This window comes from Trematomus bernacchii, unplaced genomic scaffold, assembly GCF_902827165.1.
Source record: "Trematomus bernacchii unplaced genomic scaffold, fTreBer1.1, whole genome shotgun sequence".
NCBI lineage: Eukaryota > Metazoa > Chordata > Actinopteri > Perciformes > Nototheniidae > Trematomus > Trematomus bernacchii.
Genome location: NW_022987524.1, coordinates 4,014,841 through 4,028,016, shown reverse-complemented (window position 1 = coordinate 4,028,016; position 13,176 = coordinate 4,014,841). Strand labels below are relative to the sequence as shown.

General features: G+C 41.3%; 1 protein-coding gene across 1 annotated transcript in view; it reads right to left on the bottom strand.

Moving 5' to 3' along the window:
* Positions 1 to 13,176, bottom strand: part of tpra (translocated promoter region a, nuclear basket protein) — a 52,842-nt gene that overhangs the window by 31,184 nt on the left and 8,482 nt on the right. The window contains 17 exon segments of the mRNA XM_034119098.1: positions 667 to 870; positions 2,831 to 2,947; positions 3,343 to 3,483; positions 3,592 to 3,788; positions 4,297 to 4,519; positions 5,613 to 5,753; positions 6,022 to 6,156; positions 6,954 to 7,116; positions 7,220 to 7,368; positions 8,224 to 8,348; positions 8,430 to 8,593; positions 9,252 to 9,469; positions 10,384 to 10,491; positions 10,639 to 10,836; positions 11,556 to 11,650; positions 11,747 to 11,884; positions 12,192 to 12,279. Coding sequence (XP_033974989.1) covers positions 667 to 870; positions 2,831 to 2,947; positions 3,343 to 3,483; positions 3,592 to 3,788; positions 4,297 to 4,519; positions 5,613 to 5,753; positions 6,022 to 6,156; positions 6,954 to 7,116; positions 7,220 to 7,368; positions 8,224 to 8,348; positions 8,430 to 8,593; positions 9,252 to 9,469; positions 10,384 to 10,491; positions 10,639 to 10,836; positions 11,556 to 11,650; positions 11,747 to 11,884; positions 12,192 to 12,279 — 2,604 coding nt within the window.

The following is a 13,176-nucleotide window of genomic DNA, read 5'->3' as shown; positions in this document are numbered from 1 at the left end:
TATGCCCATGAAAAAATATATTAGAAAACGCAGGCTAAAGCTAATGTTAGGAGCTAGTGACAATGTATGGTAGTTAGCAAGTTAAACGATGTATTGACACATTCACTGCACATCACACTCTGCTGCTCCGACCGGCCCAATCAAACAGAGCTGGAGTTCACCAACGGTCCAGTCCGCCATCCCTTAGCAGCAGAGTTTAGCCGACAGACAGGGAGACACCAGCCCACAGCCTAAATATTAGGTTTCTTTCTGTTTTTGTATATAGTAAATTGATCATTATTTAGTGTTATTATTTCAATCAATTTGAGTAGTTGTTTATGCTTTTATTATGAAGGCAGCTTAGGGCTGAATGGGTTGTTTTCTTTAAATGGCAGACAGGTGGAGGTTTGATTGGGCACCTATAACGTATGTTTTTTTGTCAGGGTGAGCGAAAGGGAAATTGAGGACGTAAAACCCGTTTCTATTTGCATTGTTTGATAATGATAAGAGGATTAACGGCACAAACTATATTTGTCATTTGATTTATTCCTGCATCAAAATTGCTTCCTGGTGCCTCAGCGGGAGTTGGATTTGGAGTTTGGTTTTATGACAAATCTTTGCTACACTTTTTATTAATTATATATTTTTGTCTATGCTTGACGAACACCAATATAAAAGGCCTCCTACCTTGAGCTGCCTCTCCACTGAGTTCAGAGCTGCAGTTTTCTGCTGCAGGAGGGACGAGGTCTTGTTCAGCTGCTCCTCCAGCTCTCTCTTCCGTGCTCCATCCTGCTGGGATCTTTTCTTCAGCTCCTGCAGGGCCTCCACGTCCGCAGCATGAAGCATGAGCTCCCTCTCATACTTAGCCTGCGCCTCTCCAGCTAGCTTAGTCTGAGAGGAGGACGGACAGGAAACAGGTGAGCCAATGCTGGATAACAGAACTGTTAAGGACAGGGTTATTGAACCAGCATCAGTGTATGCGTGTGTACAAATACAAGCCTTTTTCTTTATTTTTTATAAATAGCGCAACGGTATCAACGGTAATGATAGAAATTTCTTTGACCAAACCCATTTATATGAATACTATAACTTTCTGATGTAAAATCATATATATATATATAATATATAAAAAAAAAAATATATATAGTATATATATATATATATATATATATAAAAAAAATATATATATATATATATATATATATATATATATATAGTATATATATAAAATATATATACTATATGTGTGTGTGTGTGTGTGTGTATTAGGGATGTTAAGATTCACCGATTTGCATCGGTGCACCGGCATAAACGTTCAAAATGCGAGTGCACCGGTTGAAAGAGTGCACATCGGCTACAGTTTGGTTGAACTCGCGATGCATCGGTAACAAAACGATTCATTCATATAATATCCTCTCATCCTGTCAGCACTCAGCAGAGACGATCTTTGATCTTTGCTTCGCCACTACGGAGGCCGAGAGTCTCAGTTATCAACAAACATGGAAGTCGAGGAGAAAGAGAAACACAGCGCACCGAAAAATACCTACAAATCAAACGTTTGGCAACACTTCGGATTTTACAAGAAAGACGACAACTTGAAAAATCGCTCGCAAATTATAAACGATGCCGTGCCGCTTTAAAGTACACAAGTAGGCTAGTATGACGTGGGGTCTGCGTCTGAAAAGAAACATATGAAGACATATGAGTTAAATCACTCAGTGAGGTGTTCTGTCAGTGAGAGTGGTGTTTAGTTTACAGCAGACTGTGACTGCCAATAATAGTTTAAATGTCTTCCTTACAATTGTAAGCAGTTATGAAATACCTGTTTGTGAAAGGTTATTTGTATTCTTTATTGCTCCTATAGAAACCACTGCTTTCTGCTCACTGGTGAGTTAGCCTATGAATGAGTGTTAAGCACATCAGTCAGCAGCTGTATGGGCATTGCACTATGGTAGTTGTTATTTGTACATTGTTAATCCTGGGCAATGCATCCTTAAACTGTTTAACTGTGAGGTGTTATAACATTGAACTGTACTCTGGAGACAGAGAACACTACTACACTTATGAAAAGGCCAGTTTGTGAAAGGTCCAAGTGTTTGGTTTCTTTAAGGTAAAAAAGAAACAGCATAATGTGCAGTACTAGTAGAGAGAAGCAAATATGTAAAGCACTTTTTTGTTGATTTATGATTTGCTAAGGAATAAAACAAATTCCTCTGTCGTACCATATTGAATTGTATCATTATTTTGCATCGTGTTGAATCACATCGTATCGCCCCGAATCGCATAATGTTGAATCAAATCGTATCGAACTGTATCGCAACAGGGGTGAATCGTATCGCCTGGTGCTTCAAATGTATCGTTGGCAACGTATCGAGATGCGCATCGCATCGGCCTCAGTGATGGAGATGCACATCCCTAATGTGTATGTGTATTTATGTGTTTCTCAATGTCGAGGAAAGCTGCTCCAGAGCCACTATTTCAAGCACACTACGTCATCGAGTACCGCCGAAGGACTGTTCCAATGTACAGCATATGTGGAATTCTACCGAGGCCGGCGTACTTCGTAGCGAGAAATTTCGAGGCTGCACATGTGTGGACTCCGGTCTTAAAATCCCCACAATGCTTTGCGCACGGACCAATTTCCAAATCTTTGGCAGAAATCGCACGCCATTTAAGGCGGGGCCTCGCATATGACGCACACCTGCACACCTGTTAGCCTGTTCTACAATTCTTCGTTTTCCGAGGCTAGGAAGGATTCTTGCCTCTTCTGAAGAAGTGACTCGGAAGACATGTGCTACCAAGCAAGCATACTCGACATTGAGAAACACCCAGCCTGTGTGTGTGTGTGTACCTGCAGCAGGCTCTCCTGTATGGCTCTCTGCTCCTTAGTGACAGCAGCAGCAGCTCTCTCCAGCGCCTCCTGCTGCTCCGTCTGGCTGGACTTCAGGCAGCGCTGCACCTCACACAGCTGGAACACAGCAGGGAAACAAGCATCATCACCTGGAGCTCAACACTGTGCGGGCTGAGCCAACTTAACTTAAAAGAAAATCACTCATAAGAGGATATTCATCATTCAAGATAACAGAGATGGACCACAATCGACTCATCGGGAGTGTTTTTATCACTATCGATAAACTCCACTTGCAATATGTTCCATATTCTATTTCTGTTTTTTTAATAGATCTCAACAATGTTTTATGTTGCACTGTTGAAGGATTTAAGATGTTCATTGCAAACAACTACGCTGTAACTATTGTGCATTTGATCAAAAACGTTAAACCAACAATCCAAAACCCAACAATATCAAATGTACTATAATATCAAATGAGCAGATCCTGTATTACGGCGTGCAGCGGGCTTTACTTGTTTCTCCACAGCATCCACAGCCTTTCTCCTCTCTTCTCTCTCCTGCTGCTTCATCTTCTCAGCCTCCAAGATGGTTTTCTCCAGCTGCTTCTGAACCTCGTCAGACTCCTTCAGCCGGAGCTCCAGAGGGGAGCGAGACTACAGAATGGAGAAAAGTCAGATAACAATTGGATCGGAGTGTATGAATAGACAACAAACATAATGAATAAGAATAGTGTGTGAAGATAAATGACACATCAGCTGTACCTCCTTTTCTTTCTTCAGACTGTCCTCCAGAGTCAGCACCACGGCCCTGTACTGCTCAACCCTAGCATTTGCATTCTCCAGCTGCTCTGTTAGTTCTCTGTTCCGTTCCTCTGCAGTACGCAGGAGACCCATCGCCTCTGCAAGCTCCTGCTCTGATTGGCTGAGCTGCTGCGAGGCTGCTGGCACTGGAGAGCGCACTGAGGGAACACAGAGACAAAAACTAAGCTGTGAAGGGGATACACTTCAGGTGGGACTAATGGATATCAACAACTTGATTACTTACATTTAGACAATTACTTTTTGAATTTCTGGATTTATGATTGCTTGTTAAAATGTGAAAATTAGGCATCGTTTATTGAATGTATGAATTTGCACACGTGTTTGGTACAGAGATATGAATAAACCCGGGTTCAAAATATTTATTTTCATTTTGTTGACATACTAGAAATAAGGTTTTTACTGAGAACATTTCAGGTATCTCTTTCTATCACTTCATAAATTAGAAAATACTGTCAACAGTTGTCTCACTTGTTTGGAATAAGACATGTTCTAGAATAATCGCCCAAAGTGCTTTTTCATGCCGTGCCTGGCTTTAATACACTGTCACAGTAATAACACAATCATCACTAAACTGAAAACCTAATTTTTCAAAAGTCTTTCCACATACTACAAAGATGGCCCTTCATCACGAGGGATGCTGTTTACCTCTGAGTGGAGCTCTGAGGCCTGCAGCTCTGGTAGCTGGGGTGGTGGGGGTGCTGCTGGAGGGGGGGGCAGCCTCAGAGGATGGAGCAGCAGCAGCAGCAGCAGCAGCCAGCTGAGCTCTCAGTGCTGCCACCTGCTGCTCAGAGCTGCGCAACAACTCCCTGGTCTTCTGCTGCAAGGTGTTCTGGGTCTCCAGCTGCTTTTTAGCCTCTAATAACTGAGCCTGTGGAGGAGGGGGGGGGGTTAGAGAGGAGAAACAGGACAGGGTTACTTGCCGTGTCCAACAACTTAAAAAAGAAGAAGAAGTAAAACAGTACTGTTCAAAAGTTCAGAATCAGCCGTTACATTGATCTTTCTGTTGGCAGCAAAAAGAGGGAACCCAATGATTAAATGTTCCGTCCAATGTCGAGTTCCCCACAGTTTTGCAGGAGAGTAAACTTCAACCATTATTAAAGCACAAAGGTACAATTATGCTATGAATATTAAGGGAAGCCTTTTTTTCCTGTGGGCCCCAAGCAGCGTATTCACTGTTGAGGTTGAAGAGGATTAAACTGTGATTTTCCAGACGATCAAAATCTAATGATGCTAACCCTAGACTAAATCTATTTCTATTTTGAAGTTTGAAGAAGTGCTTTGCTAAAGCAACCAATTACCTTCATTCCAGATGTTTTAGGGATTATTGTGCACCCGTCACTGAAGCAAAAAGCTTTTCCTGTTCCGAATATAAACATCATTTCACTTCCCATAACACAATCCTTTCTGGTCTACCGCTGCCTCGATAGGTTAGTTGTGTGACTTTAAAAACACTGAAGCTGCACATCAACAAATAACAAATGAAGACATTGAGGTATCAATAAACCAGCAACCTCCATGTTTAAAATAACAGTTTTTCTCAATAGAGTTTGGTGGCTTTAAAAAGAGCACAGATGTATATAAGCTTTGTTCCTGACTGCTGCTTCACACTGATCATAGTACCTTATACAACCTCACTTCTAAAATACCTCTGTTAATATGCGTATCTATGATGCTAAGCTTCTTTAATCAATGACTGCTGTTTTGTTTCTATTATTATTTAACAGTGGTCAGAGGGTCCTTCTCTTGCTGCCCTTTACAGCATCAGTCTGGTTGAACTATTGCACAGTGTTTTAAAGTAGCTTGTTCCACAACCTAAAAGCGTGAACGACCACTAAAAAAAAAGAAAGAATTGTCCTCTTAGACATCTGACTGGACCTTATATAGCTTGGTGGCAGCAGATTCCCAATTTTTAAACAGTTATGTATACAAACAAACACACTAAATGTTCATGTTCTACATACGTCCATGGTGCGCCCCAGGGCGTGTCTCTGTGCTACTTCCTGGTCCTGCTTGGTCTTCATTGCAGCCAGTTCTGCCTCCAAATGCTCCACCTTGTTGTTCAGTCTCTGGCGAGTCTCTGTCTCTGTACGCTCCATCGTCAACTACAACCGTTTGAGAGAGGAGGAGGGGAAAAGGAGAAATTGTTAGTATAACATGAATGTTTGCACCATGGAGGCGTAACAAATGATTGTTTTATAGTGTCAAAGCAACTTCATGACCGTCTGCCATGAAACAGTAACATTTCATTATACCACTACTAAGTCATTGCTTTACATCATAAATGAAGGCTTATTGCGATAAAGAAATAAGAAGAGAGGTGAAAGGTCTGAAGGGTCCTCTGAGAATACCAAGCGTCCCCTGTTCTGGTACCTGTATGGTCTTCAGGTTGGTCAGCAGCAGGTTCTGGTTGCGTTGCTCCACCAGAATAGATTCCTTCTCTCTATTGAGTCGACTCTCTGCTTGTCTCAACATGTCTTTCTCTTTCGTCAAGTTCTCGACACGCACCTGCAGACACAGAGGGGAATAAAGTCATCCGGTTATTACTGGGAGACAGAAAGGTGGCAGGGGCACAATGTTTAAGATAGTAACACTTGAGTTTTTTGGTAGTCACTCAATTCAGGGAACTCATGGTAATGATTGAATCTGAACTAGATTTTGCACGCTGGTTGTTCATTAGGTGGGGAAATATAATCAGTTTGGGCGGGGGGTTCTCACTAAAAGGGGTATGTACATGCCAAACTGATTTATTTAGCAGTCCAAACTTTTTATTCAAACTTCACAATAATGGCAAAGGATCCATTATTTCCATATAAATGTAGAAACTTGAAAAGCATGTTTTCCTGGTGAGTCACGTTTAACGCCAGGGCTGTGCTGATGATGTTACTTTCAAATGGTGATAGTTGGAACAGTGGAAATAATACTAAATAACCTTTTAGATGGGTTTGATTTTGTTTACTTTATGATAATCAGCAAAGTAAAATTACATTTTATTTGTCTTAGATCAGTGCGTATTCATGTAAACTATTTATGTTTGGCTCATCAATAAATTGTTAAAATGGTCCAAATCCCTGCTACATGTGATCTATTGTATAGTCACTTTGATTAAGCGTGTGACATAAAGTGTCCAAAATGAGCGTGTCATGTTTCTATCACTTCCATTGCAGCTGGATCTGATAAATAAAGTGACAAATGCTAAATGTGTTTTGGGGAGAGTAAATTCTAATCGTGTATTTTCCAGTTGAAGAAAAAAAGCCAGATGTTCTAATTATCTTTAAGATAATTAAGCTTCTCCTCTTGCTCACCTCTTCCAGCGCCAGTTTCTCGTTAGCCTGCCGCAGGTCCTGGCTCATGGTGTGGATGATTTGCTCGTGCCGTTGGGCAGTGGCAGCCATCTTTTGGTTCCTGTCCTGTAGAGCGGAGATCTCTCTGCGTTGGGCTGACACGGTGTCCTGGAGCATCTCGTACCTGACATACAAAGAGACAAACAGAACAAACACATAGTGCATCAAAAACACCTGCAAGGGCTAAAATATGAGGCAGGGGCCGCAGTAGCATGGACTTGGCAAACCTCTTGCTGCTGAACTCAATTTGAGAGGTGAGTTTGGCGTGGCTGGAGCGGAGATCAGTGAGCTGCTTCTGCAGCCGGTCGTTGGTTTCATTCAGCAACCTGTCGTTCTCTGCCTTCTCCTTCTTATACAGAGTGAAGGCGTCATTCAGCTGGAGAAGCAAACACATCCAGTCAGAACACTTTTCAGGTATTCCCATCAGATGCAAACCAACTTTCTTGGTGCGGCCCGATTACAAATGCAGTCAATGCAAAGACATGGATAGACGCAAAATCGCTTTTCACTATGTGGTTTTTTCACACAGTCTTTTCATACATTTAATGCAAAACAATCTTAGCAAAATATGTTCATTTTGGCTTCATATCACTTTAGCAAACAAGATGTATGCGCCAAGTTGTGATGTGTTAGAGACAGTTAGGACAGTTCTTTTGAGCAGTTTGTTCCTCCAGATGATGTTCTAACGAGAAGAGAGTTTGTTTTTGGTAACTAAGTATGTACATGGAGATAGGCCCCACCTCCTCTGTGCATCTGTCACAAGGACAGATTACACCGTCTAACAACTCGCCTCTGGCTAGCAGAGAACTCACAGCTCCATCCTTTTTCTTTGGATAACCAGACTTTTCTTCACACTGTACATTTTACATTTATATTTCATTAAATATGATATTCCTTGCACACTACTTTTACATTTTGTTTGGTCATTTGGCCCTTCATTTATTATTGCGCTATTCTTCAGATTCTTATCTTTCACTGTCTACATGTATATATTTTATTCTTTAGTACCGTTTGTGTTTATTTTCTACTCTTAAAATGTCACATTATTTATTATTTTTAATTGGGATCAATAAAGAAAATGTTATCTCATTATCTTTATCTAGTTTGATTGACGCAAGTAATCACAAATAATGCAGAGGTCAAATCCACAAGTAATGTGAAATGTTGCTGTGTGTGTGTGCAGGTGTGTGTGTAGGTATGTGTGCAGGTGTGTGTGTAGGTGTGTGTATACCTGTTTTAAGGCAGCTTTAGTCTGAGCAGTCTGTGCTGACTCAGCAGCAGCAACTCTCTGAGGAGTAGAGCGAGTAGCAGGAACTGACGGCCTAACAGGTGCAGGTTGAGAAGGAGAATCCAGACCTGCAGACACACATGATCTCATTGTAAAAACACAGTGACGCGTTGAGAAAGAGACAAGAAGTGTTAGCATCTCCCTGTGACCTTGGGGGGGCAGGCTGAAGCCGGTGCTCTGAGTCAGCAGGGCCTTGTACATGTCCCTCTGCCGGGCGTTGGAGTCAGCCAGCTGTTTCTGCTGGTTCCTCTGCTCCCTTAGCTGCTCCACCTCCTTCAGAAGCTTATCCACACTCGCCTCCAACTCGGACACACTAGAGGGAGCCACAGAGACAGAGCTCAGTTTAAAAAGGAAATAGCTTTACTGCTCACCAATGCTGCATTTCACCTGATCTACTGTATGGCAGGAATACACTGCTCAACATGAACACATGTGCGGCTTTCATTCATGTGTAAACGATGACAGCATTTGAATGCATTTGTACAGAAGAATACAAAATCACACAAAATTTAGCTATATTGAAAAATATAAGAATTTGCTCTATAATCAAATAGAATATTTAGTTTCTGTATATCAGTGCATGTCTTCCTTTATGAAGTTTGCTCACTTCTCATTTATTTTATTCTGCTGATTTGTCGCTGGTTATTGTAGGTAATGTCCGTTCTTTGGCTCTTTTTTTTTTTTTAAACTCTTGTATTAGCAAATGAAGTTCATCAAGAGATTATACAGATAATATCTATGATTTTATTACTACTTTATGTTGTTTAATTCCTAAAATAAAGAGCTTCCTCCTCATAGAGCATCAACTCAGCCACTCTTTTCTTACGCACTATCCCGATAAAAACATAAAATACTTAAATGTGCATTTGTAATCCAAATCACGCATCTTACTTTATGTTACCTGCAAGTCACCTTAGACAAACACTTTGCCACTAGTAGGTCAGTTGTTGTTGCATAACAGCACTTCTTACCGCGCTGATGTGGCTTGGCTCTTCTGGAGGTCCTTCTCCTCCTCCAGCTCCCTCAGCCTTCCCAGCAGGCTTTGGTTCTGCTTCTGCAGCTCCTCCACGCTGCGGAAGGACAGCGGACTGGTGACCTCCGAGGGGCTGGAGAAGTTAGAGGAGCTGCCGTCGTCCTTGGTCACCTCGTTACCCCTAGCTTCCTCCAGCTGCACCAGAAGAGTACACACCTGGAAGAGAGACACAGTTCTGAATGAACTCCTCTGCACCAATCAGCAGAGATCTCCTTTCGTTACCGACGATAAGTAGGGGTAACACTCTCTGCTTTATATCATGAGCAATGATAACATGTGCCACATCATATCTGCCAGCTTTTCTTTTGTACCGTTACAGTACTGCTCCTCAGTGTACCGTTTGTCTTTGTTCTTTTTACTGCATTGTTAGTGTTCATTGTTATTATTCATATTATTGTTACTATTATTATGTTTATTGTATCTTTTGTAATTCCCGCACAAGAATTTCCTTCGGGATGAATAAAGTCTCTTCATCTGTTTGTGAGAAGTCCTTTTAAGCTAATTTCTATCTATGAATATATATATTAAAACTAGGGCTGGGCAAGTTAGCGCGATAATAACGCATTAATTAATTAAGGCCGACAATTATTTGATCTCGCATTAACAGTTTATTATTAATATTATTTTGAAAGTCCGTTGCAAACAGAAAGTGGCGGGGACAGAAACATGGAGGATGGTTTCGATTGAGGGGGTGGCGCTCATCCTTCTGATTTAGCATTTTAATCATGATTACTTTAAGAAAATATATTATTTAATTCCCTATTTACATGATTAGTAAGTCATTAAAACACCTTATTGCTTTGACCTAGGCACACGTTTTGGCACTGACAGAGGTGGGAGCCTGCACATACACAACTTTATAATAAGGGAAGTGGTTCAGATTGTGTGTTTTAAGGAGGAGTAAATGTTCAAACGCACGCACAAGTAGTGGAACCCACAATTTGTATGTCAGTGTTTCTCCTGTGTTTAGTGTTGGCTCTTTGGACAGCCTATACTGAATGACCATATTGGCAGAATAGTAATGTGGATCTTATCAGATGAATTCAACTGGATTTCTTTGAAGTGTGTACCTGTGTAGATGTATCCTCAAGCTGCCTATCTATCCTCTGTTTCTCTCTCTCTATGGAATCACAGCGCTGCTTGGCCTCCTCTTTCTCTTTCTGCAAACTGTAGATCTCCTGATGACAAAGACAAAGCACGTCATGTTAAACTTAATATGTCGTTTTCTAGATGAGAAAAGGGGAATAGTTACTTCTTGATAATACATGTAGATAGAATACATGCATAACATGCGACAAACAGAATGAATGTGAATCCTTGCTAACCTTCCGGGCCTGCTCCAGCTTGTAGCACAGTGAAGCCATGGACCTCTGCATGCTCTCGTACTCCTCCCTCTGACGCTTCAGGACTGGAGCCTTGGACTCCACCTCCATGATGATCTCGTCCAGAACTCTGTTCACTCTGCAGGTCTCCTGCTTCTCCAGCTGGAGGTGTGTCTGACACTCTGCATACGCATTATACAGCTACACACAGCACAGAGAACAATGAATGACGGATGTTTCTCATTACAAACACATAGTGTCACAGTAATGCTGACTATCTCAATTAACTGTTCAGTCTTTGACCAATCAACCTTAAATACACGGCCAGTTCTTGTGAAAAACGCGTAGATCCCTTGAATTTATTTAAAAACACGCAATAAATAAATCACAATCAATGGTGCCTTCATGTAATTGGAAAAGGTATCCAATTGTCTTTGCTGCATCTGCCATTCTCTCTTTCTCTGTGGAATTTAAATTAAGCTTTGTAGCATAAAAGGAAGAGTTGAAACACAAAATCACTTTTTGTATATAAAGTTACTCTTGGTGGCAGTTCTGCCAAAAGTGACCCCATTTATTTCCATGAATCAATACTTCTCTCAGTTTTTGGATTCTTGGTTTACTGTGGCATGCAAAATAAAAGTGTTCCTAATAGTGATAGGTAACACAGGGCGAGTATCATTTTGTGGGTGAAGTCATATTTTAATTTCGGTTTCATTTTGGGTGTGAAGCAGTGTTACACGAGCCAATACACAACCCGTATTCTATTGGTTAGATTTAGATAACCACCAGCTTATACAACTGTAGTAGCATAGAGCTGAACTGATGATGAACATGTATGGTAGGAATAGGTTATGCATACATTCGCTACTGATAGCAGTTAAAAATATATCATCCAGCCCCTATATGTCTCATTAACTCACATCAAAGAACTTCATGCCGGGCTTGACGATGGCAGCGATGTTGGCAGCTGACGGACACATGGCTTCCAGCTGCTCGTCAGTCAGAGAGGGCACACCTGGACAACAACACAGTTCATACACTTGTACCAACACCTAATGCACATACTGCTCATGAAGGTATGAAAGTTTGATAGAAATGCGTGTGTTCTTACAGCAGTGTTTGCCAGCGGCCTTCATCGTGGCGTTTTCCAGCTCTTTCTCCATTTTCTTGAGCTTCTCACTGAGCTCTGCCTCAAGCCGCGTCTTCACTTCTTCTCCCTCAGACACCTTCTTCTCTAGAGCCTTATTGGCTGCAGAGAGAGACAGTGAGATCAATCACATATGAATACTTCTATGCTTGACACACTCTTTAGTTCATAATAAATAATTATCAGTGAGACATGAGTGTAAGTGAGTGGATCAGGTTCCCTCGTCTCAGAAACAAGATTTTTTTTTAAGTTTTTGGTTAGAAGCCTGAAATTGCTTCTTGCCTGTAAGGCTGAGAATTGTCATGATGGTAAATAGTTTCACAAAAGAGAAGCTATTCAGAAATGAATAAGATGGATTAAGTGTAGCAGACATGTGCAGGTGTAAAAGACTTTTTCTAAACTTGTCTACCTTCCCCGCTGTCTTTGACCAGCTTGCTGAGCTCCTCCACAGCTCTGCTCAGTTCCTGATTCTTTGCCTCCGTGTCTGCCGCTGACCCCTACAGGGAGAACACACACACACACACATCGCTTTAATACACACGTGGAAAAACATGACGGTACAAAACTGAAAGAATAGAATATATTTAGAATAGTATGTATATATATATATATATATATATATTAGGGCTGTCAGTCGATTAAAAATATTTAATCGCGATTAATCGCATGATTGTCCATAGTTAATAGCGATTAATCGCACATTTTGTATCTGTTCTAAATGTACCTTAGAGGGATATTTTTCAAGTTTTTAATACTCTTATCAACATATGAGTGGACAAATATGCTTTATATGTTTGTTTATTATCATTTGAACAATGACAAATATTCTCATGAATATTAAACACAACAACCTCTGAACATTACAAATATTCGCCTCAATTCAACCTGGAACCTCTCTCATACAATACAAAGTGTGTGTGTGTGTGTGTGTGTGTGTGTGTGTGTGTGAGTGAATGTGGAGACACTGTGATGGATCATTGGAGCTGCAGGGGTGCACACAACTTTCTCAGTGAGGTACTCAGATGAGTACCTGGAGTCAGTGTTTGGTACTCCAACTTCTGGCGATTGTCAACGGGGGGGGTGGAAGTGGAGTACAGAGCTTCGTGACCGCGGAGCGTGTGAACGTTGTGATCAGCTGTTTTAGTGCAGGGCTGCTGTACAAACCGACGTTAACAGCAGCCCTGTCTGTGCACACGGAGACCGATCCGGTGATCTAACCGCCTTCTGGAAAAGCTTCACATTTACGTCGGTACGCAAATGCGCTTTGTGACACAAGTGACGGTACGCATTTCAGATTGTTGCCGCGCATGCGTACCAGTTATGTGCACCCCTGTATATATGTATATATATTAGGGCTGTCAGTCGATTAAAATATTTAATCGCGATTAATCGCA